This window comes from Barbus barbus, assembly GCF_936440315.1.
Source record: "Barbus barbus genome assembly, chromosome: 28".
NCBI lineage: Eukaryota > Metazoa > Chordata > Actinopteri > Cypriniformes > Cyprinidae > Barbus > Barbus barbus.
This window is the reverse complement of record NC_136756.1, coordinates 1,144,886-1,171,265: the sequence shown is the minus strand read 5'-3', so window position 1 is coordinate 1,171,265 and position 26,380 is coordinate 1,144,886. Positions and strand designations below refer to the sequence as shown.

The 26,380-nt window shown below is 39.7% G+C and overlaps 1 protein-coding gene across 1 annotated transcript; it reads left to right on the top strand.

The window, feature by feature from the left end:
* Positions 1-12,904: 12,904 nt before the first annotated feature.
* On the top strand, positions 12,905-25,338 carry LOC306848274 (heat shock 70 kDa protein 12A-like; the record flags this gene model as incomplete). The annotated part of the gene is made up of 5 exons (XM_079382730.1): positions 12,905-13,192; positions 13,344-13,568; positions 15,520-15,691; positions 16,138-16,297; positions 25,104-25,338. The coding sequence occupies 5 exons, from the start codon at positions 12,905-12,907 to the stop codon at positions 25,336-25,338; spliced, it is 1,080 nt and encodes a 359-aa protein (XP_079238856.1).
* Between the last annotated feature and the right edge of the window lie 1,042 nt (positions 25,339-26,380).

The window sequence follows — 26,380 nt, the reverse complement described above, 5'->3', positions numbered from 1 at the left end:
AGAGATCTACTGGTGCACCTGAGGGAACTGATTTACCTAATGTCTTAGTTAAACCAAAATTATTTATTTACACAGAGAGTGTGTGTGTGTGTGTGTGTGTGTGTGTGTGTGTGTGTGTGTGTAGATGATGTATCTGGGCTCGGGTCTGAATCTCTGTGTGTGTGTGTGTGTAGATGATGTATCTGGGCTCGGGTCTGAATCTGTGTGTGTGTGTGTAGATGATGTATCTGGCTCGGGTCTGAATCTCTGTGTGTGTGTGTGTGTGTGTGTGTGTGTGTAGATGATGTATCTGGGCTCGGGTCTGAATCTGTGTGTGTGTGTGTGTGTGTGTGTGTGTGTGTGTAGATGATGTATCTGGGCTCGGGTCTGAATCTCTGTGTGTGTGTGTGTGTGTGTGTGTGTGTGTGTGTAGATGATGTATCTGGGCTCGGGTCTGAATCTGTGTGTGTGTGTGTGTGTGTGTGTAGATGATGTATCTGGGCTCGGGTCTGAATCTCTGTGTGTGTGTGTGTAGATGATGTATCTGGGCTCGGGTCTGAATCTGTGTGTGTGTGTGTGTGTGTGTGTAGATGATGTATCTGGGCTCGGGTCTGAATCTCTGTGTGTGTGTGTGTAGATGATGTATCTGGGCTCGGGTCTGAATCTGTGTGTGTGTGTGTGTGTGTGTGTGTAGATGATGTATCTGGGCTCGGGTCTGAATCTGTGTGTGTGTGTGTGTGTAGATGATGTATCTGGGCTCGGGTCTGAATCTGTGTGTGTGTGTGTGTGTGTGTGTAGATGATGTATCTGGGCTCAGGTCTGAATCTGTGTGTGTGTGTAGATGATGTATCTGGGCTCGGGTCTGAATCTGTGTGTGTGTGTGTGTGTGTGCAGATGATGTATCTGGGCTCGGGTCTTTATCAGTGTGTGTGTGTAGATGATGTATCTGGGCTCGGGTCTAAATCTCTGTGTGTGTGTGTGTGTGTAGATGATGTATCTGGCTCGGGTCTGAATCTCTGTGTGTGTGTGTGTGTGTAGATGATGTATCTGGGCTCGGGTCTGAATCTCTCTGTGTGTGTGTGTGTGTGTAGATGATGTATCTGGGCTCGGGTCTGAATCTCTGTGTGTGTGTGTGTGTGTGTGTGTGTGTGTAGATGATGTATCTGGGCTCGGGTCTGAATCTGTGTGTGTGTGTGTGTGTGTGTGTAGATGATGTATCTGGGCTCGGGTCTGAATCTCTGTGTGTGTGTGTGTAGATGATGTATCTGGGCTCGGGTCTGAATCTGTGTGTGTGTGTGTGTGTGTGTGTGTGTAGATGATGTATCTGGGCTCGGGTCTGAATCTGTGTGTGTGTGTGTGTGTGTGTGTAGATGATGTATCTGGGCTCGGGTCTGAATCTGTGTGTGTGTGTGTAGATGATGTATCTGGGCTCAGGTCTGAATCTGTGTGTGTGTGTGTGTGTGTAGATGATGTATCTGGGCTCGGGTCTGAATCTGTGTGTGTGTGTGTGTGTAGATGATGTATCTGGGCTCGGGTCTGAATCTGTGTGTGTGCAGATGATGTATCTGGGCTCGGGTCTGTGTTGTGTGGGCGCTCTGGCTGGACTCTCGGCTCAGGGCACCAGTCGTCTGGGTAATGCTCTGGGAATGATCGGGGTGGCCGGAGGAATCGCAGCTACGCTGGGCGCTCTGAAGCCCTCACCTGAGCTCCTGTCGCAGATGTCCCTCGCCATGGCCACAGGTGGAACTCTGGGTAAGAACTCATTCCTCCGCCGCTCTGGATTATTGCTCACACTCAGACTGAAGGCCCGATCACACTCACCTACAGATCGGCTGATTTGCAAAAAAAGGCATAATATGACTTAATTTGATGATGCAGAGTTCAAAAATATCAATAAAAACTTTCCATCGTGTACAGTTTTTCACAAAATAAGGCAGACATTTTTCAAATGATACATTTGTTTCAGGTTAAATGCATTTATCAAAAAAACAAAAGTAGTCAAAGTCTTAATTTTAAGTCTGGGTTTTAATGACAAAAAGAAGTCTTCAAAATGTTTTGTTTTTCTTGCAATCAGCAAAGATGTGGAAAAAATATGTTTAAATACTCCATTTAGTGTCAAAGAATGAGTTTACTATCTCTTTTTCCACAAAATCTGTGATTTCTCTGGCAGTTTGGATGCATCAGGCTCATGTTTACATTTTCTTCTTTCTCTAGCCATAATTCTGACCTTGAAATCAGGATTCGGCATGAAATAATCTCATACATGCGAAAATGGACTGAGAATTGATCAGATATTTGTAATCTGGCTCAGATTCACATAGGAATCACGTGTCTGTGCCGTTTCTCTACTGATTAAGGCAGAATACAAGACTTCTTCACCACACAAATGGGTGTCCAAAGCAAAAATGCTACAAATGGATCATATTTAGTGAGAAAATATGAAGTGAAAGAGCAAAACAGACACTATTCTTGGAATCAGCAGTTCCAAATTAGTAAGAAATTAGTATTTGGATTTCATTCAGCACATATAATGTAATGCGGTGTTTTTACTTTATTTGTTATATGTTGAGTCCATCGTGTCTCAAGTGTTAGATTGTCTGAATAAATTTTGCATGCTCACAGTCTAGTGTGACTTAGTGTGCTTCATCATAAAAATATATAAAAAAAATAAACAAAGATATATAACCTATATAATTCTACATATACCTATATAACCTATATTGACATATCATATATATATATAACTGTATAAGCTATATGAACTACATATGCATAGTATAAGTCAACTGACATACTTTACAAAATTAGTTTACATAAAAGTTTTAAGTAGGGGTACAGAAGACAGTGCTAAAGAGACATTCAAGGCAAAACAGTGCAAACCGGTACAATGCAAGAAAAAATAATTGTGTCATAAGGAAAGATGAGAGCATTACAAAAGGCGGATGGTTTGTTAGGCCCACTCACCCACCTATGTGTAACCTACTCAGTCATGGTACTGTACATAAATACATGTTGTTTCATGTGTAAATCCAAGTATATGTTCTAAGTTTTATGTAGTGGTACAAAAGACAGTGCAAAAGAGACATTCAGGGCATCAAGGAGGAGAGAGGGACACTGATGATCTTTGCAGCCTGATGGTCAGTGGTCAACAGACTACACACATCTAAACACAGTCACACATCTTTGTGCCACTCTTGAAAACAGTTCCTGTTCAACTGAAGACATAAGTGAACATTGCATGCCTGACATTTCCATGGTGTTAATTACTTTTTACTATGCTCCGACTTCTTACTATGCTTTATTTACACAGCTCCGACGACCGACAGTGGCAACATTCCCGGCATCTGAGGTCAGCTCAACTCCTGGAACTGGTACATGGTCACTATTGGTCTGTTTCGCTGCTGCTTTCTGTGATACACCACAGAGCTTGTTCAGAGCAGATATTCCAAAACATCTATACATTAGATAGTATTTTAGCATGACAGTGTTATAAGATGAAACTGAACGGAATATATTACAAATTAATTTAGAGAGTATCACATATTACAAACCCAGAAAAGTGCTATATAGATGCAATTATTAATATGAATTATTTAATGTTACGTTAACACTATACACTATACGTTATAGCATCTATACACAAACAATTGCAAGCGACATTGTGAGGCAATATCAGGCTGCAAAACCTAGCCAAAACTATTCAAAGTATAGTCTGAAAATAAGTATAAGTTTCATATGATGAGACAAAGAATTATATAATAGTAAATAACTTACTCCTCAGAATCCTTGGCGGGATCAATTCTCTCTTCAAAATACAACCGCTCGTCGTCAGAGTTGCAATCTTCCTCAGAGGAAAAGGTGAATTCTTCCTCGCTGTCCAAAATCATCTGAAGTGCCTCTTCACCGGAGTAGCGTGCCATCCTCAAAACGCGATGAACGTTCAGTGAATCTGATGTAAAAATGCCACGCTTTTTATGGCATTGACCGGGGAGCGGGGGCGTGTACGAAGCCGAAACTATTTACCATGTGAATCGTGTGGGGGGTGTGGTGGTGTGGAGGTGTGGCTGGGGTGTGGCGGCTGATTACCGGTAATGAGGTGAGACGAGATAGACTGTACCTCTCCTTACATTCATACAGATTACATAAACTGAGAATATTTGTTTTGTATTTGAATAACACCATTTAAAAATAGACATTCTAACCTTTCTGCAGACATGTGTGACAGGTATTCGATAAGTTACAGTTAATTTTTCAGACACGTTTCAGAATGGACTCATCTGGAGAGAGAAGGCACAACATGCATCCTGTTTTTGTTTTTTTTTGCGAAAAGCACAACATTTTGTTTTTATTGTAAGTGTACCCGAAAAAAAATAGACACTTCAAACTTTCAATTGATGTATAACACTTACCTGTATGACCTAAATCGACGGAGTATTTTAAGTGTCTTTTGCACTGATAAGAAAGAAAAAAATAGCTTGTCTCGCCGGCGATATCATTGGCCCCAGAGGGTTAAAAAAAGAAGGAGGGAGAGGGTTGTGAATGAACATCACAGTTGGCTGTGACATGTAAATTGCACAACGATAGAGAGTCCAAAGAAACACTTTATTATAAAACAAAACAAACACGTAGGAGAAATCATGGGAAACTAACCACTTCACATGAAGTAACACGGATGAGACAGGATCCCGAACCGAACAAAACAGGGAGTTACTTATACTAGAACTAAAGGAGGGAACTAATGAGTTAATTAAAAATGTTTTATTATGTAGCGTCATTTAATTTGGAGTAAGAGAAACTAGAGGAGTGGCTTTATTGCATCAGAGATGTGTCACTTTGCTTGAAGCTGATTGGTCTAATTTAGTTTTGAGATCTCTAAAATTTTTTTATCAGATTTCATTAAAAAGATCTACATTTATGTTTCAAAGATGAACAAAAGTCTTAAAGATTTGGAACGACATGAAGGTGAAAATTTATAACACTGGTCCTGTGAGACATTTAGTTCCTAAACATAGAGCAATTACAATAAAATAGATTAAAATCTTTGAGCCCTCTCAAATTGTTTCTTCAGGTTGCCTCACAGCATTTCACCTTGCCTCAGTCACAGTCACACTGATGGGCCATTAGCAGCTTTAGGGGAGGGCCCTTTGTCTCTCAGGTGAGAACCACTTAATATTCAAGCCCATTACCACTCCCTCGCATATTGGCTCTCGATCACAAAACATGTCTTTAAAAATTTAAATCAATATATTATTTTCTGTGAATGAGTAAGCTGAATGATTTTCACATAATTGTGAAGTAAATATTCTAGCCTAGAAGACTGATTACACAAAAGTCTTACACAGTTTGTGCTGAATACAAAAAAAATTAAATTGATTAAAAATTTAAAAATACATGTTGGTCAATAGTATGTTTTAAGAAGCTGAAATAAGCACAAATATCAGGGCATGTCAAAACATGTCAAGGGCCCCAAATGACCTCAGACCCCAGGAGGGTTAAGTTAGAAATACATTTTCTTAGTATTCCTCAGTCTATTGATTATAAACAACATAAAAAGAAAAAAAAAGAAAGAAAATATAAGAGAATGTCTGTTTTCTGTGGTGAATAAACTGGCAGCGATCAAAATATTGATTTTGAAGTAACTGAAAATGAGTTTTGAGAATATGGTTGAGAATATGAGCCATATGCTGAATGAACTGGGGAAGTGCGCTCTGATGATGGCAGTGATGGTAAAATCATCTGCTCAAATTCAGCCCTTCTAAGTTTTAAAGGGTGACTAAATATGCTTTATTCTGCTTTATTCTTTTGTAATTGTTATTAAAATATCAGGAGAGTTTTATGCTATTGCAGCAGTCAGAGATCCATCCGTTCTGGATATATACAGGTCCTTTTAAAAAAATTAGCATATTGTGATAAAGTTCATTATTTTCTGTAATGTACTGATAAACATTAGACTTTCATATATTTTAGATTCATTACAACACAACTGAAGTAGTTCAAGCCTTTTATTGTTTTAATATTGATGATTTTGGTATACAGCTCATGAAAACCCAAAATTCCTATCTCAAAAAATTAGCATATTTCATCCGACCAATAAAAGAAAAGTGTTTTTAATACAAAAAAAGTCAACCTTCAAATAATTATGTTCAGTTATGCACTCAATACTTGGTCGGGAATCCTTTTGCAGAAATGACTGCTTCAATGCGGCGTGGCATGGAGGCAATCAGCCTGTGGCACTGCTGAGGTGTTATGGAGGCCCAGGATGCTTCGATAGCGGCCTTAAGCTCATCCAGAGTGTTGGGTCTTGCGTCTCTCAACTTTCTCTTCACAATATCCCACAGATTCTCTATGGGGTTCAGGTCAGGAGAGTTGGCAGGCCAATTGAGCACAGTAATACCATGGTCAGTAAACCATTTACCAGTGGTTTTGGCACTGTGAGCAGGTGCCAGGTCGTGCTGAAAAATGAAATCTTCATCTCCATAAAGCTTTTCAGCAGATGGAAGCATGAAGTGCTCCAAAATCTCCTGATAGCTAGCTGCATTGACCCTGCCCTTGATAAAACACAGTGGACCAACACCAGCATCACTGACTGTGGGTACTTGACACTGGACTTCAGGCATTTTGGCATTTCCCTCTCCCCAGTCTTCCTCCAGACTCTGGCACCTTGATTTCCGAATGACATGCAAAATTTGCTTTCATCCGAAAAAAGTACTTTGGACCACTGAGCAACAGTCCAGTGCTGCTTCTCTGTAGCCCAGGTCAGGCGCTTCTGCCGCTGTTTCTGGTTCAAAAGTGGCTTGACCTGGGGAATGCGGCACCTGTAGCCCATTTCCTGCACACGCCTGTACACGGTGGCTCTGGATGTTTCTACTCCAGACTCAGTCCACTGCTTCCGCAGGTCCCCCAAGGTCTGGAATCGGTCCTTCTCCACAATCTTCCTCAGGGTCCGGTCACCTCTTCTCGTTGTGCTGCGTTTTCTGCCACACTTTTTCCTTCCCACAGACTTCCCACTGAGGTGCCTTGATACAGCACTCTGGGAACAGCCTATTCGTTCAGAAATTTCTTTCTGTGTCTTACCCTCTTGCTTGAGGGTGTCAATGATGGCCTTCTGGACAGCAGTCAGGTCGGCAGTCTTACCCATGATTGCGGTTTTGAGTAATGAACCAGGCTGGGAGTTTTTAAAAGCCTCAGGAATCTTTTGCAGGTGTTTAGAGTTAATTAGTTGATTCAGATGATTAGGTTAATAGCTCGTTTAGAGAACCTTTTCATGATATGCTAATTTTTTGAGTTAGGAATTTTGGGTTTTCATGAGCTGTATGCCAAAATCATCAATATTAAAACAATAAAAGGCTTGAACTACTTCAGTTGTGTTGTAATGAATCTAAAATATATGAAAGTCTAATGTTTATCAGTACATTACAGAAAATAATGAACTTTATCACAATATGCTAATTATTTGAAAAGGACCTGTAGGCCCGGGTCGCTAAAGACCCTAATATGTAACAATGACTGCTGAAACATCCATGTGTTTCAAGTTTAAACAACATTTAAATCAAAACTGCCTAACGTTACCGAATGAAATGTCGATGCAATAGGACTGCGTAAGCTTTGGGGGTGTTGCTAGACGTGATCTATTCCATCTATATTTTCATCATCGTTCTGAATAAGATTCAGGCATAATCTTTGACAAAGACAACACTTTTTTTTTAATAAAGCTGGCAGGAAAAGAGTTAACGAAAGACATCAGGTGAGAAAACTTACCAAACGGCTTCTAGGAGGTAATGTGTGGATATGTGATGCAAAGGCATTATAAGTTTAGACAGTGAGGTACATAAACCAAAACACACGCACTTGATTCATAAGAACTGTAAATGAAAGTGAATTTTTTAGTTATTGTGTACAGAATTGTGTACTCAGCAGGATCAATGCACGCAAAGCTCCGGGTCCTGACAACATTCCTGGGCGTGTACTGAGAGACTGTGCAGTGGAACTCACTGAGGTCTTCACAGACATCTTCAACATCTCACTAAATCAGGCTGTTGTCCCCACATGCTTCAAAGCTACCACCATCATTCCAGTCCCTAAGAAGTCATCTCCATCCTGCTTCAATGACTACCGTCCAATAGCACTCACTCCCATCCTCATGAAGTGCTTTGAACGGCTAGTCTTGCACCACATCAAGTCTGTCCTCCCCCCCTCCCTGGACCCCTTCCAGTTTGCATATAGGTCCAACCGCTCGACCGATGATGCCATCACCACTGCCCTCCACCCAGCCCTCACACATCTGGAGAAAAAAGACTCATATGTCAGGATGCTGTTCATAGACTTCAGTTCAGCATTCAACACAATCATCCCTCAACAGCTCACTCACAAACTGGTCCAGCTGGGGCTCAGCACCTCTCTGTGCAACTGGCTGTTGGACTTCCTGACCGGGAGACCTCAAGCAGTACGGGTCGGCAGTAACACATCCAGCACCATCACACTGAACACGGGGGCCCCCCAAGGATGTGTGCTGAGCCCCCTCCTCTTCACTCTGCTGACCCACGACTGCACACCATCACACAACTCCAACATTTTCATTAAGTTTGCGGATGACACGACTGTGGTGGGTCTCATCAGCAACAGAGATGAGACAATCTACAGGAGCGAGGTGAGCCGCCTGGCCGGGTGGTGCAGTGACAACAATCTCTCTCTGAACGTGAAGAAGACGAAGGAGATTGTTGTTGACTTCAGGAGAGTACACACTCAGCATGCCCCTCTGACCATCAACGGTGCGACTGTGGAGAGAGTGAGCAGCACCAAGTTCCTGGGTGTGCACATCACTGAGGACCTCTCCTGGACTAACAACACTGTAGCACTGGCCAAGAAAGCACAGCAGCGTCTCTACTTCCTCCGCAAACTCAGAAGAGCCAGAGCCCCGGCCCCCATCATGTGCACCTTCTACAGAGGCACCATCGAGAGCATCCTGACTAGCTGCATCACTGTGTGGTATGGCGCTTGCAACGCATCCTGCCGCAAGTCACTTCAGCGCATAGTGAGAGCAGCTGAGAAGATCGTTGGTGTCTCTCTCCCCTCCCTCCAGGACATCTACAGCACCCGTCTCACCCGCAAAGCCCTCCGCATTGCAGGCGATCCCACCCACCCGACACACAGCTTCTTCAGTCTGCTGCCATCAGGGAGGAGACTGCGGAGTCTCCAGGCGAGGACCAGCAGACTGAAGGACAGCTTCATACATCAGGCTGTCAGGAAGCTGAACTCCCTCCCGTCCTTGCCCCCCCTCCCCTCTTTCACCCCCATTTAACACAGCAACACACTAGGAACTCTGACTCTGTGACACCCCCCCCCCACCGACCAACAACTGTAACCGGCACCTGTCACTTGTGCAGCATTGGCTGATCACTACCCATCCAACATTGACTGCAAATTACCTCTTCGGGTAGTCTGACAAAAACTATCCGAACAGTCTCTTCGACTTGTCACTTTAACAGACTGATAAGCTCTTCTTGCACTACACTCATAACAAAACAAAACATCTGCACAGTTTTGTTTTAGTTTTTGTACATTCAACTGGTTTGCACTCCATCTATTCTGCCATGTGCCTTATGCACTTTATCTATCTCTCTTGTTTTTATTTTCTACAATGTCCTCAGACTGATAAGCTCTTTTGCACTACAAATATATCTACACAGTGTTGTTTATTTAACTGGTTTTGCACTCTATCTGCCATGCGCCTTATGCCACTTTATCGATCTAATTCTTATTTTTTTTCTACAATATCCTCATTTGTATAATTGTATAGTTGTATGTACATATGTTTAAACTGTATTTATCTGTATCTGAACGTGTTTAATGTTAACTGTATGCACCAAGGGTCTGAGAGTAATGCAATTTCAATTCTCTGTATGTATGTACTGTACATGTGGAAGAATTGACAATAAAGCTGACTTGAACTTGAACTTGAAGAAGTATTTAGTTTGAACAGTTTACATGCCAGGAAAATAAAATCTATGGTAACAACAGAACTTGTCAGACCTGTGGCACAGAGGATCGTGAGTATGCTCAGGACACGTGAGAGCTGTTGTGGTTTTTAAAATAACAACAAAATATCTTCTTTGTATGCACTTCTGCAGCATTCCATCTCCTTCTCAAAGCACCAGAAATAATGTATGAATCGTTGTCCTGGTTTTGTCCTACTTCACATGAAGCCCAAACAAATCTCTCAACCTCTCAATCTTGCATTTATGCTGTATTAATTCCAGCATTTGTAGTTTTCCAAACCTCTCCACTACACAATAAAACGGGGTTAATAGGGGGACATCACACCTCATGAAATTTGCGCATGACTTGTGGCACTTAATGATTGTTGTGCTGCTGGAACTCACTACTGGAATGTACTGAAGGCTGCTCAAGGTTTTATTAAACCCCTTATTTTGATACATGAATGTTTAAGGAATTGTGATACGGATAACATTTTCTTGTAAATTACTAATCTGAGTGTTTTGTAGTTTTCTGAACGGTTGTGGCAGAGGAAAGGTTAGAACAACTCTTGTATGTGTAGCGCTCCCTACGTTTTTCTGGTGGAATAGATAAGAGACAGCACCAGGTTGAGCAAGTATATGCCTGTAAAGATGATGAATTTAGGCCCTCTCTGAAAACACTACCCTAAAAACATTTATATCACTTGAATTGACTCAAAGTATGTCACCGTGTATATAACATTTTTATTAAGATCGAAGTATAATGAATGAAAGCCCTCCAAATAATGAAGAATTGAATAAGATCCGATTTAGAATTTAGATATCACAAAATAATTAAAATCCAAAACATACGTAATAAAAGTTCACAATAAAAAAACTGAACTAAAGTGTCACAGTGTTTTTAACCCTCTGGGGTCTGAGGTGATTTTGGGGCCCTTGAGACGTGTTGACATGCCCTGATATTTGTGCTAATGTCAGCTACTTATACCATACTATTGACCAACATGTTTTTTTTAGTATTCAGCACAAACTGTGCTACAATAATATGTGACCAAGATGGATGTACATGTTTGCATTTTTTAGAAATAAAATAGTATGCGTGGTTAGCAAGGTCTCGGGGCTATTAAAATCTATTTGTGATTATTAGAGTATTAATAATCAACATGGTCTAAACATTCTTAGATGCGTAGCATTCATCATGTTGCAGTTTGGGAACAATCCCAACTAGTAACGTGTTCAAGTTTATGTCACAATAACACGTTAACTAATGCAAAAAAGATACATTACTTACTCATCAGATCGATCTTCTCTACTGGATGAAATATTGTTCTTCTTTTGAGGTAAATTCTGCTTTCCAGAAACGAACAGTAGCCGCGATGAACGATCTCCTCGCTATTTATTTGCGTTGGGCATTTACATGTGCACGCTTCTCACGTGGATATTTACATATGAACGGCGCAAACCGTATAATTTACTTGTTGAACAGAATCTGTTGCAGGAACGAGTTAAAGTCTGTTCACATCTCTGTGGTTAGATCAGTGTGCACAATAATGTGTCTTTGACCTTCATTATCTATGTTGTGATTATACTGTGTTGTAAATAAAATACAAATAATAAAAAATAAAAAAAACTTTTTTTCAATCTCCTCACACTCTGTCTTACCTGCCTCAGTCACAGTCACACTGATGGCCCATTATCTCTTTGTCTCTCAGGTGAGAACCACTTAATATTCAAGGCCATTACCACTCCCTCGCATATAGACTTTCAATCACAAAACATGTCTTTAAAAATTTAAATCAATATATTGTTTTCTGTGCATGATTAGGCAGAATGATTTTCACATAATTGTGAAGTAAATATTCTAGCCTACAAGACTGATTACTCAAAAGTCTTATTCAGGACGATTTAGTGTGGCTTTTATGGCCTTATTTCAGCTACATTTTTCCCCCAAAACTTACTAACCACGCATAATATTTTATTTCTAACAAATGCAAACATGTACATCCATCTTGGTCACATATTATTGTAGCACAGTTTGTGCTGAATACTAAAAAAAACATGTTGGTCAATAGTATGTTATAAGTAGCTGAAATAAGCACAAATATCAGGGCATGTCAAAACATCTCAAGGGCCCCAAAATCACCTCAGGCCCCAGAGGGTTAGTTAACCTCTGGATGACTACAACAACAAGAGTAAACAAGCTTAGTCAACTGAGTTTTATTAGTCAGTTCATCGCAGAAAAAAACAAAACAAAACAAATGCAGTGTCAGGGACAGACAGAGCGTTAACAGCTGGTCCTTGAGGTAATTACATTATATCGGGCAGGAAATCATAACATTCACCTATCATTCCTCAACCTCAAATATGGCTTGTCATTGAAACGTGCAACTTTACAGAGCCATTTGCTCTAATGTTAACCATGTTAGTGAGGATACGTGTGGTTTTACCTGTGGTTACAAACTCAGTTACACTGTCAGAATATTTTAATTTAACCAAATAAATAATAGGTGTTTACTTTTTTTAGATGTTACTTTTGATAATATTAGTACATTTTACAGCAAATTATGTATTTCAATTAGAGAAAATATGTCATATGTCTTACTGGTGAAATGCAATAATAATATCATTATTAGCAGTTTCCGTCTTTAATTGCATAGGCCTCACATAAAGAGATAGAGACAAACCTCCAACCCCCTTGGCCCACCTCAAATTTTCAATGTGACAATCTGGCCCTCAAATGAGGTTAATTGATTAGCACTGCTCTAATGTTTGAACATAAGGTTTGCCTTCCTATTCATATTTCCATTAAGAGGTTAAATTTGTTTGTGTAAATGGGTGGATCAACAAAAGTGAAAGTAAATTCATTGCCTATAAATCAGAGAGAATGAGTGGAATCTGCACATAACTGAAGAGTACAGATTTGCACAGGTTTTGACAAACCCGAAAGTACAATGGCAGACTCAGTTCTTTTCATTGCTATAGATTTTGGCACATCATCCAGTGGATATGCATTCAGCCTTAATACAAAACAACAGCAAGATCAAATCTTGGTGTCTTCCTGGATTTCAGTGGCTGGACACAGAACCCCTAAAACCCCCACTTGCATTTTGTTTGATGAAAATCAGACCTTTATGCATTTTGGTTATGAAGCCCTACAGACATACACTCTGACTACTCCAAGAGATGAGGCACAGAGACTTTATTTGTTTGAAAACTTCAAAATGGAACTCTACGGCAAAGTAAGTAATTGTATTTTCTTTGTACATTATATACACTTTTATTATTGGCAATAATCCTTTTATTGTGAAATATGTTTGTGTAATTAATAATTACTTTCACCGGGAAATATGTTTCATATATGAACATAATTTGTTCTCTTTGTCTTTAAAGGAAATTCACAGGGAATTGATGTTAACTGCTAAAAATGGAGCACAAATGAAAGCATTGAAAGTTTTCTCAGAGAGTCTAAGGTACCTTAAGAACCACGTATTGGACAGTATTGCAGCTAACACAAGTGGAAGGAAGTTCACTGCATCTGATGTTACTTGGGTGTTGACTATTCCTGCTATTTGGAGTCCAGCAGCCAAACAGTTTATGAGAGAATCTGCTATTGAGGTGAGCTTAAATTGGTGAGGCACACCATCTGAGTCTGACATTCCCATAACAATGAAAATTGATATGAGAGATTTTGATTATATCAGTATGTTTTTCCTCATGAACAGCAATATTAAGAATGGGAGAGCAGATGCAGTCTTTAGTTAAAGTTTCTGGCTTTTCCTTTTATTTTATTTTATTTTTTTCTCCAGAGCAAAACACACTGGTAAAATCAATGCATCTCCTTTAGAGTTTTAAGCCCGGGACACACTAACGACGGTCAGCCTTTGGCCAATATCGGGCCATCAGCTATCATCTGTCAGGCTAGTTTGTTTGGCATGTTCCACACGTCGGCGGCAGTTTTTCCCGATTTGAATCCGTGTCGGTGTCATCGGCGCGAGTGAGAACTCTGATTGGATGCTCAGTTTAGCGAACGAGTCCGTGCTCAAGAATTAAAGCAAAAGTGATGAAAACGAGTAAATAAATGAAGGCGACACAGACAGAAGGCTGTTCTAATGGTACATGATTTTACCCAAGCAATCCAATATTTTCATAACAACGTGAGCCGATTAAAATGAAGAAAGTTATTGACATAACTGAGATTCAAAATGGTAAGCATGCTGATTACGTTTCATATATCTGTGTATATCTCGTTTATCCTTGTTTCAGTTTCTCATTTTAAATGACGTATATATACTATTGATAGCTAATGATATAGACAGCTCATTCCTCTCACACAGGTGCAGAACGCATGTGTTAGTTTGCAGTCGGCTGTAGTCTGTGCAGTGTGTTCAAGTGTTCAAGTTCAGCTTTAGAAGAGATCTTGACGATGTCACACTGCTCAGATTCTGCAATCAGAAGACTTAAATATCAATATGAACTCAAACGTTTCTCATCAGTCTCTTCCAAGACTAAATTATAAGATCTGTACCCTCCACATTAATAGTATAGCTCTACACTATCACTATTTGTTTTAATTTCTCCTAAGAAGTTTAAAGAGAAACACCTGATACAAAGATTGCAGTTAATTGAAACAGAGAACACCATTAAGCTCCCATGAGCTATGAAAGAACAAGCTCTGGGCAAATTATTTTTTAGTGGTGATTCTGTGAGTGTGAAAACATGGGTAGATTTTTTTAGTTTGGTTAAAATTTTTCAATGGTAGCGTAAAACAACACCGTCAAAAACCCTGTCAAACCGCTCTGTCTAACGGAAGCTGTGTTCTTGCATGCTGCTTTAAATGATAATGAGCTCTGCTGACCTCTTCCGAGCTGCTCTCTGAGAGATGGTAAACTTTAGCCGCATTCATCGTGAAACTTGCTAATTAGGACATTATTAGGAAAGGCGATTGCTAAGATTCATTAAAAAACCTTGCACTCACTAATAATATTTAGGTAGATCGGGGGCGCATTCCCTTCACAAACAAACGTAATCCACTGCATCTTCAGCGGCTCAGATGTCGGGAGTAAATGACGACTGCTATGTTCATTATTACATCCAACAACTAAACACTTCAATCGCTTAGGAGTCATTGTTGTCAACATCTGCTCTGGCGGTGAAACAATGGCGGACTGATGACAGCTCACTCAGGGCGGGTCTAAGGTAAAACACCAGTGTCAATCAACAATTGTGGGAGGGGCCTGTCTATGTGACGTCACAAAGACAGGCATCTGAGATCGGCTTCATCTGAGAAAGGGGAAATGATTTAACGAGATTAAAAAAAACACACTGGGTGAATCTTTATCATTATAGGGCAGATGTGTACACACGCTGTCATGGTACCAGAATTTCAGTAGCCAATACCAGTACCAGTGAAACGTTTGTTAAGATTCTCGATACCAAAGCAAAACACAAAAGAACATACTACTGAACAACACACTATTTTATTAATAAAGTTAAAAATCAGACAAACAAATAAATGAAAGAGAAAAAAACTGAACTATACAGAACTATATTATTTATTTATTTATAGGCAGGACTGGTGACAGAGACTGAACCTGAAAGACTCATCATTGCCTTAGAGCCGGAAGCTGCCTCTGTGCACTGTAAGCAACTTCCAAGTGAGGGCTTCATAGTAGAATACTCCAATGAAGAAAAACTGGAAAATGATCCTGGAACGCAGTATATGGTTGTGGATTGTGGAGGTACACTGTTACAACCTTTTTCTTCCCTTTTCATAGTACAGTATTATATAGTACCTGCACAATATGTACAGTGAACAGAATTCACCCTTAACAAATAAATGATATTTTATAATTACATTATTTTCAGAATAGTAGAAGCTTACTTATTAAAGATGATTTACTATATAATGTACGTATCATGTAAGAAGCAAATGTCAGGACATGTAGTTGAGGGTCTATTTTACATGTTTAGCTTCAAAAGCACTGTCTAAATAATGACCAGAAGCTATGTGGTGAAACGAAAAGATATCCTGCACTTTTCATGTTACATTATGTTGTCATCTACTTGATCATTATAATTATACCTATTTTTACCTAACTTGCTAGGTATCTGTTGGTGAATCACCCGTATGCATACAAAATATGAACAAAGACTAATGAATCCATACACTGTTATGCATTTGCAGGTGGCACTATTGATATTACAGTGCACGAGGTGGTAGAGGGAGGCAACCTAAAGGAACTGCATGCTGCATCGGGAAATGGGATGGGTGGAGAGGCAGTAGACAGGAAGTTCATCTCCTTTCTAAAGAAAATATTTTCTGAGGAAGTCTTTGTTGAATTTGAGCAAGAGCACCCTGCTCAATCACTAAAAATGAGGAATGAATTTTCTGTCTTAAAAATGTGTGATGGACCTGTGCTGCTCACTTGTCCATTAAAATTGCAAGAAATTGCCAGTAAAAAACAAAACCTAGAGAGTTACTTTGTATGTGCTGAGGGAGCAAAGTGGGAAGGAGGAGAAATCAAAATTGAAAAGATGCTACTGAGGAGCTTTTTTGATGACAGTATCAAGGCTACTGCAGAAAGCGTTAGAGATGTTCTGAGGTCAAACTCAAGAGCTGAACATTGAGTATATACTTTTAGTTGGAGGTTATGCTGAATGTAAAATTTTGAGAGATTTTTTGAAAGAGCAGTTTGGATCTAAACACAAAATTCTCTGCCCAAGTGAAGCCCAGAAAGTTATTTTAAAGGGAGCAGTCTTATATGGCAAAAAGCCTGAAGTGATAAAATCCCGCATCAGCTCTCTCACATATGGGGTTTCTACATGTGAGAAGTTCAATGAATCCATTCACAAGGGAAAGAGCACATTTGTGAACAGCCTCGGACAAGTGTTCTGTGATGTCTGCTTTAAACAACTTGTTAGCAGGGAGGAGTCAGTCCTCTGTGATGAACTTCGAGCATTCACATTTTTCCCAACAGACACTCAGCAAAAATCAATGACATTTAAATTTTACAGCACTCTGAGACAAAATGTCAGGTTTGTGGATGAGCAGAAGTTGAAGCAAATAGGCTCTTTAATAGTTGGTTTGCCTGAGAGTTACAGGGACATGAACCGTGAGGTTAGTTTACAAATAAAATTTGGCTCCACTGAAATGCAAGCCACTGCAATTGATGTGGATTCTAAAGAAACCAACTCAGTCAAACTTGAGTTCATGAACACTTCATGAATGATTAAATCTGATTGAATGGTAGGTAACACAATTAAGAAAACAGAATTACACTATTGTGTGCACAGATCATTCCTAAAATATTAATTAAAAAATTCAGTTGAGTTTAATATGGATCACATAATATGTCAGATATTTACAATTGTTTGGATAGAATGATAACTTAATATTATTATGTTAACTTAACAAAGTCAACATACTATTCTACTATTTAAATATTATTTTCCTTCTTAGAAAACTTTAGAAAATTTCCTACCCTCAAAATCCAAGCCCCGGGGACCAGCCTGAGATGGCACCCACTTTCTTGTGCAAATTTGACCAGGCATACCTCCTGAACCAAGCTAGACTCCAGAGTTAGGGAGGTCGAAGTGGCCCCCACATAACCCCCAAAGCCTGAGCCTCAGGGCCCCTGGGAGCCACAGTTCTTCACGTTGAACCACCAACCAGACACCCACCCTTACAACAACCTCATACTGAGGAAGATGTGCCTTCCCAACCTTGGCGGTTTCTAGAGCAGTGGTTCTCAACCCGTAGCCAGTCACGAATCCAAATACAGCCCACGATGCGACCACAATTTAAAAATAACTTCCAGTTTTACAGTTAATTTTATATTAATTTATAATGTTTTTGACATAAATTAATTTTGGTTTTCATATATTATTATCAGACATGCACAGACCTGCTATGTATGCCTGGATCTTAGAAGAGAGCTCTCAAGTATGTATTAAGATAACTAGTCTTGAAGAAAAAAATGTGATTGCTGAACTGAATGCAATGCGAGCTAGTTTAAAAGTGTCCCAGGCCGTGACTGTATTGTGCATCAGCAAGAACTATGCTGTAAATGACCTGATAGATACCTCATGAAGGTCATGGACACTGTAGTCAAAGTGGTCAACTTCATACAAGCACACCCGCTAATGCATTGTCTTTTTGTTGTATTATTGGACGGTGCCTACAGAGTGAAGTGAGATGGTCAGGGAAAAGTATTACATCGCTTTCCGGCTGTACTCCCTGAGATAGTTCACTTTTTTGATGACATTGGCGAGGGAGAGAGATTTCCAGTCTTGAGTCAATGAGTGGAAAAAAATCTTGCTTTTCTTGCAGACATCACAGTGACATTTAAATATACTTATATTTATAATATTATCTGCAATAATATTCAATCTGGTTATTTTGTATTGTGACATAACATGTAAATTATGATTTTTAAATTTGAGAACCACTGTCCTAGAGTGTTATGGATGATTGCAATGGAGCCAACCCCCATGTCTCTATGATGTTCTGGTGCCGAGTTATGACTTGTCCATGTTGCTATATAGTTGCTACGGTACTCTACATTGTTGCTAGGGCATGGCTAGATATAATGTTCAAGATATCTCTTCCATCCTTTTGTTCAATGGAAATATACGGGGTTGGTTGTTAGGATGCTCTAGATGGTTGCTAGGGCATGGCTAGAAAGTTAGTATGTCAGTATCTTTTGGATGTTTGCTAGGCAGAATTAAATAAGCCAATGACCAAGTCTCTATGACATTCTGATCCAGAGAGATTAACATGTCTTGTCAATATAAAGTCTATGTGACTTTTTGCACCCCAAAAAAGTATTTTTTCCCCCAACAGGTGAACATCATGTTCCTGATTACTTCTTTAAATGTAATAACAACATTGTTCTCAGTGCTTATGACAAATGGTGTGGAATGAGCATGTGAGATAAAGAAATACTGCTGCTTTACAAGCAACCCTAATAACAGGTTTAAGTAGTAGATCAGTATTTTAGCTTTCTCAAGTCAACATAACAAGGCTTTGTCAAGCCAACATATATTTTAACATCTAATTGTAAATTTTTATTCACTAATACTTTGAAGATACTTTTTATTCACTAATACGTTTTTAATTTGAAGATTCTTTACAGTTTCTCACATAATACCTTGCTGGGCATAATAAAGTTTATTTACATGTGGATCAATATGCTTTGACTTGCAGAGCTTAACATACGTAACATTTATACAATATATATATTACAGTTTTTCTTCATATTTGTGTTACATATAATACATATCCATGCATTATTTGAGTGATTATTTTACTTTAATTTGTCAAATCATTTGTTCTAGATTCTTAGTATTTTAAATAAACTAACAGTAGATAGTTGGAATTTCATAATCTGTATCACCTTATTTCATGATTTACTTACTGTTTTCACATGTCTATTTTGTGTTTATGGTGTACTATAAATTGTCAGCATGGGGTAATTTTAAATTAGGAGAACTTTTGCCTTCTTTGTCTACAAATCTTAAAAATTAATTTGTTTAAACACATGTCCAGGAATAAAGATCTGATCATGTTTCAATACTGTATTTTTTTATTTGTGTTTAGACCAGTGTGCTCAGTAATGTGTCATTGACCTTCATTGTGTATATTTTGATTATATTGTGCTGTGAATAAAATACAAACATAAAAAACCCACTATTTTAATCTCTTCACATTCTTTCTTTCCTGCCTCACAGTCACTTTCCACACTGATGGGCCCATTAGGGGAGTGTCTTTGTCTCTCAAGGTGCAAACCATATCAATATTCAAGTCACTGAATGAATGGGCAGGATAATTTTCACATTATTTTGTAGCAAAAACCCTAGTCTACCATATCCAGTATTTAAAAGTCTTGAGAGATGGGTATTTCATTTAGATTTAAACTGACAGAGTGTGTCTGCCTCCCGAACAGTGTTAGGTTGATTATTCCAGAGTTTGGTCGTTAAATAGGAAAAGGATCTGCCGCCCGCAGTTGATTTTGATATTCTAGGTATTATCAAATTGCCAGAGTTTTGAGATCACAGGGGACGTGGAGGACTATAATACGATAAGACCTCACTCAAGTACTGAGGAGTTAAACCATTCAGGGCTTTATAAGTAATTAGCAAGATTTTAAAATCTATATGATGTTTGATAGGGAACCAGTGCAGTGTTGACAGAACCGGGCTATTGTGGTCGTGCTTCTTGGTTCTAGAATGAACTCTAGCTGCTGCATTTTTAACCAGCTGGAGTTTGTTGATCAAGCTTGCAGAACAACCACCCAATAAAGCATTAGAATAGTCTAACCTTGAGGTGATGAATGCATGCATTAACATTTCTGCATTTGACGTTCAGCCAAGTGTTAGACAGTGTTCTATGATGATTCTGATGCTTGAGGTACTCCATACTGCACTTGTGATCGATATGATACCTCTTCATTCACTGCTACGAACTGATGGCGTTCAGATAAGTAAGATTTGAACCATGCTAAGGCACTTCCTCTAATGCCAACAAAGTGTTCTAGTCTATTCAAAAGAATGTTGTGGTCGATAGTGTCAAACGCAGCGCTAAGATCCAGTAGCACTAACAGAGAGATACAACCATGATCAGATGATAGAAGCATGTCATTTGTAACTCTAATGAGAGCAGTCTCAGTACTATGATGCGGTCTAAATCCTGACTGGAAATCCTCACAGATACCATTTTTCTCTAAGAAGGAATATAATTGTGAGGATACTACCTTTTCTAGTATCTTTGACAGAAAAGGGAGATTTGAGATCGGTCTGTAATTAACTAGATCTTTGGGGTCAAGTTGTGTTTTTTTAATGAGAGGCTTAATGACAGCCAGTTTGAAGGTTTTGGGGATATATCCTAATGACAATGGCAGATTATAATAGTCATAAGAGGATCTATGACTTGTGAAATTACCTATTTTAGTAGTTTAGATGGAACAGGGTCTAACATACATGTTTTTGGTTTAGACGATTTAACAAGTTTATACAATTCTTCATTTCCAATAGAAGAGAATGAGTGGAATTGTTCCACAGGGGATCTATAGCACACTATCTGATGTGATACTGTAGCTGACGGCTGCACGGTTACAATTTTATCTTAGTATTGATTTTGGAAGTAAAGTAGTTCATAAACTCATTACAGCTGTGCTGTTTGGAAATGTCAACGCCTGTTGATGCTTTATTTTTCATTACTTTAGCGACTGTATTGAATAAATATCTGGGGTTATGTTTGTTTTCTTCTAAAAGACACTAAAAGTAATCAGATCTAGCAGTTTTTAATGCTTTTCTGTAGGATAGGGTAGTTTCCCGCCATGCAATAAGAAATACCTGTAATTTTATTTTTCTCAAGCTGCTCTCTTTAAGGCCCGAGTGTGCTCATTATACCACGGTGTTGGACTCTTTTCCTTAATCTTCCTTAAGTGTAAAGGAGCAACTGTTTCTAAAGTGCTAGAAGAGAGAGAGTCTATATTTTCTGTTACATCATCAAGTTGTTCTGAGCTGTTGGATATGCTGAGGAATTGAGATAAATCAGGAAGATTGCTTACAAAGCAGTCTTTTGTGGTAGAGGTGATGGTTCTACCATACTTGTAACAAGGAGTAGAATTTACAGCTTTAGCTATATGGAGTTTACACAAGACTAGATAATGATCTGAGATATCATCGCTTTGCTGCAGAATTTCAACACCACTAACATCAATTCCATGTGACAGTATTAAATCTAGAGTATGTTTTTGACAAAGAGTAGGTCCTGAAACGTGTTGTACCTCAATGATTTATCATTAACACTTGTTTCTCTGGATAATGTTGTATGAAGCACCATTAAAAATGGATTCAAGAAGAAAAAAAATAAAAAATCAGTAGTCAAGGAGCTTGTTTTACTCTAGAATATCAGTGTAGTTGAACATCTGATGTTGGTACAACGCTCTCAGAGGAAAACAGTTTGAAGAAAGTCATCAGGATTCATCTGTGGTTCAGGTATCTGATTCAATAAAATACAAACAACAACAACAAAAAAACATTTGCATCAGGAGCATCTATATATATATATATATATATATATATATATAGGTTTTATAGACTCACGCATACGTTGTACTATCGTAAACAAAAAAAATCATTTTATATCTGAGAAACTAATTATTATTGTTTAGCACTTTATTAAAATCTATTTTTGAACAGAGGATTAATAATAAACATGGTCTAAACATTCTTAGATGTGTAGCATTCGTCATGTTGTCGTTTGGGAAAAACCCAAGTAAACGTGTTCAAGTTTATGTCACAATAACACATTAACTAATGCAAAAAAAGAAACATTACTTGCTTATCAGATCGATCTTCTGTTCTGGATGAACTCTTGCTCTTATTTTGAGGGAAATCCAGCCTTTACTCAGCGCGTCTTCTTCCAGAAACTAACAGTATAGCCGCGATGAATGACTCCTCACTCTTTGTTTATGTTGGGCGTCTCCATGCGCGCGTGGCTCACGTGGTTATTTACATATGAACAGCGCGAGCCACGAGGGGGCGGGATTACATTAGAGATAATGAGTTAGAAGGGACAGACTGAACATCGTGTTGGTTTCATATGGATTACTTTATCACAGAATGCTTGTTGTTGATAAGACATGACTTTTAAAAGCAGACACTTCAAGCTTTCTATAGATACAACTCCCATGTTTCTGTGTTGAGTTACAGTTCATTTTAGTGACGTGTTTCAAAAAGCAATTTGCGGAGATGGAGAAGACAAAGAGCGCATCCTGTTTGTTTTCTTTTTTTTTCCAAAACTAAAAAAGTTTTGTTGTAATTGTGAGTGTACACTAAAAATAAGTGTTATACATCAATCGAAACTGTTAAGTGTCTACTTTTTTTGTGTCTTTTGCACTGATAAGAAAAAAATGAGCTTGTCTCGCCGGCGAGACAGCCGGTCCCAGAGGGTTAACTAGTGATCTATCCAAAGCATGCATAAAACAATATACAATACACAAGAGCATATATAAGAACAGCAATAATATACACAATGACATGAAGATATGTGTTCATTCAAAGAAACGTTTCTTCTATGAATTAATTAGAGAAGAGACCATTTTAAGAGACCTTCCAGGATTGTGGGCAGATAATAAATCAGACAGATATACAGGAGTTAAAATTCAGAGCTTTAAAAACCAGCAGCAGGACTTTAAAATCAATTCCTTAACGAATTGGGAGCCAATGCAAATATATTAATACTGGGGTAATGGGCTCTCATTTACGCACACCAGTAAAAAGCCTAGCAGCAGCATTTTGTACCATTTGCAGTCGATTAAGAGACGCTTGATTAATACCCATATAAAGGGAGTAGCAGTAATTTAATTTCTCAATGAAATAAAAGCATGAATGACCCTTTCAAAGTCCAAAGAAAGCAATGGTTTCACTTTAGCTAAGACTATGAGATGGAAAAAAAAACTTGGTTTTGACTATTGTACTAATCTGTTTTTATCTCAAATTTCAGAGAACTATCAAAATAGACCCCCAAATTCTTCACTACTTGTTTCACACAGGAAGACAAATGGCCAAGATTTAAGCCAGGGTAACTAGAAACATCAGTAGTATTTAGGGGGCCACGGTCTGTCTTTTTTTTTTTTTTTTTGATGGATGGTCCCTTGGGGTTAACCTTTGACCTTATGATTAATTTATGACCTTTTTAATGATCTCCAGATGTGTTGTGACATATGTTGTAATCTCTCTGCCTTACAGTAATTAACCCGTGACCTCCGAATGAAATAAGAGAATGTTTAAACAGGACTTTAATGTTCACCAGATGTGTTATGTCATGTGTTTGTAACATATACCTAGAGTACCTTAATTAACCTGCAACCTCTGAATGAAATAAGATCTTGTTTAAATTGTCCTTAAATGTTCACCAGATGTGTTATGTCATGTGTTTGTAACATATAACTAGAGTACTTTGATTAACAGCGGCCCTCCGCATGGGACATGAGATTTGTTTAAATCGGTATCAGGCAGTGCTGCATCACAGGGGCCAGTCTACACAGATTTGAGAAAAGATGCATTGGTTTAAGGATTATATCAAAAATAAGTAAAAGATTAAGCAATTTTAAGGCATCAAACCATATCTATATATCCCTCAAGTTCAAGTTCAATTTGGTTCATACTCAATGCATTTTAAATGTGTACAAATATAACAACACCACTAAAGGAGTCAATAAATGAGTAGTAAATCAATACACACACACACACACAGACAGAATTAGAATAAATAAAAATGACTTACATTGTCATGGCCTGCTGATAAAACACTTTGCCTCGAATTAAAGGTTTGCAAATAGTTTAAACTGAATTATAACTGAGAGCACAGAGAGCTGCTCCTTACACGGTGAAATGAAAGGGGGTTGCTGAGCAGACAGGCTGACAGGGTTTTTGAGTGTTTATTTTTGGGGAGACTACCCCAGACTATTGAAACTGTGGACTCCGCTTGTTTAAAGTCAAAACACAGCCAGTATATGTAACACAATATCTGGTCGCTTTTGCCCCAAGGTCTGTATGTCTGCCCCGCCAGATGCTGTGCATACATCTGTGCCGCAGCATCGTGAGAGACTGCCAAGGTTGTTTATTTTTAGTGATATACTATACAAGTTCCCATACTGTGAAAATTAGGAAATGAGCAGGACAATATCATGTTATGTCTCGGTTGTCCGCACTAATAGTCATTATGATGAAAATACGTAAAACCGTAGCCAGATGTTGGCAAGCGTGAGAGACCGGTGAAATCTATGTGTAAAATGTCAAATAAACACTGTCATTACCCCAAAAACACTAAATAGTCTAAATACCCAGTGGCGATAAGGTAGCGGATAGTACTATTGACTTTGAAAGAAAGCAAGAAAAGCATATATGTTAGACAGCTTCGAATCCCCTAGCCGACATGGTCTTGAAAAAAACTTTTTCTTTTTCTTTTATTCTATACAAAGCAGGGCTTGAAAACGAAAAAAAATGTCAATCGGTTCACTCCGAGCAGAATCGATATTTTAACGTTTCCATTCCTGCGTTCCTCTGTATTATTACCGTTCCGAAACCGGTTTGAGTAGAAAAAATAACGGTTAATACCACGTGCACAACACCTGAACACAGAGACAGCAAAGAACAGGTGATCAGACCCAAGACCCGACAGTACCCCCCCTCCCAGGAGCGCCACCAGGCGCCCCAGGAGGAGGCCTACCTCGTCGCCGACGGAAGTCCTCGATCAACGAACGGTCCAAAACGTCCAGGGACGGCACCCAGCATCTCTCCTCTGGACCATAACCCTCCCAGTCCACGAGATACTGAAACCCTCTTCCGCGGCGCCGCTCGTCTAGTAATCTCCTAACCGTATAGATAGGGGAGCCATCCACAAGACGAGGGGGCGGGGCGATCGCCGGCAGGGTTAAGGGGGGAAGAAAACACAGGTTTAACCCTAGAGACATGAAACACAGGGTGAACCCGACCAAGTGCGGGAGGGAGCTTGAGCCTGATAGCCACCAGATTAACCACATTGGTGATTCGGTACGGCCCAATGAATCTGGGTGCCAGCTTGCGAGAAGGCGCCCGGAGAGGCAGATCCTTGGTAGAAAGCCATACCCGTTGACCGCACACATAGGTAGGAGGAGAGGACCGGCGGCGATCGGCTGCTGCCTTGGTTCGTCCAGAGGTTCGGACCAAAACCCTTCTGACTTTCTCCCAGGTGCGGCGGCAGCGCTGAACGAAAGCCAGAGCGGACGGAACCGCAGCATCGGGTTCCTGTGATGGGAACAGAGGCGGTTTATAACCCACAGAGCACTCAAAAGGGGACATACCTGAAGCCGCCACTGGAAGGGAGTTACGAGCGTATTCTATCCAGGAGAGCTGTTGGCACCAGGAACTCGGATTGTTGGATGTCAGACAGCGGAGCATTCTTTTGAGATCCTGGTTGGCCCGCTCGCATTGCCCATTGGTCTGAGGATGGAAACCAGAAGACAGACTCGCAGAGGCCCCGATCTGTCTACAAAACTCTCTCCAAAACCAGGAGGCGAACTGAGGCCCCCTATCTGAGACCACGTCAACCGGCAATCCGTGGAGACGGAAGACGTGGTCCACGATCAGTTGGGCGGTCTCCCGGGCGGAGGGCAATTTGGGCAGGGGAATGAAATGAACCGCCTTGGAAAAGCGATCCACCACAGTGAGAATCACAGTGTTACCCTTCGATGGGGGAAGCCCAGAGACAAAATCAAGGGCTATGTGTGACCATGGGCGGGAAGGGACGGGAAGGGGATGGAGCAGACCATCAGGAGGGCGATTCACTGGCTTACATTGGGCGCATGTGGGGCAGGCCAACACAAACTGTCTGACATCTGCGACCAGTGTGGGCCACCAGAAGCGTTGACGGATGGCAA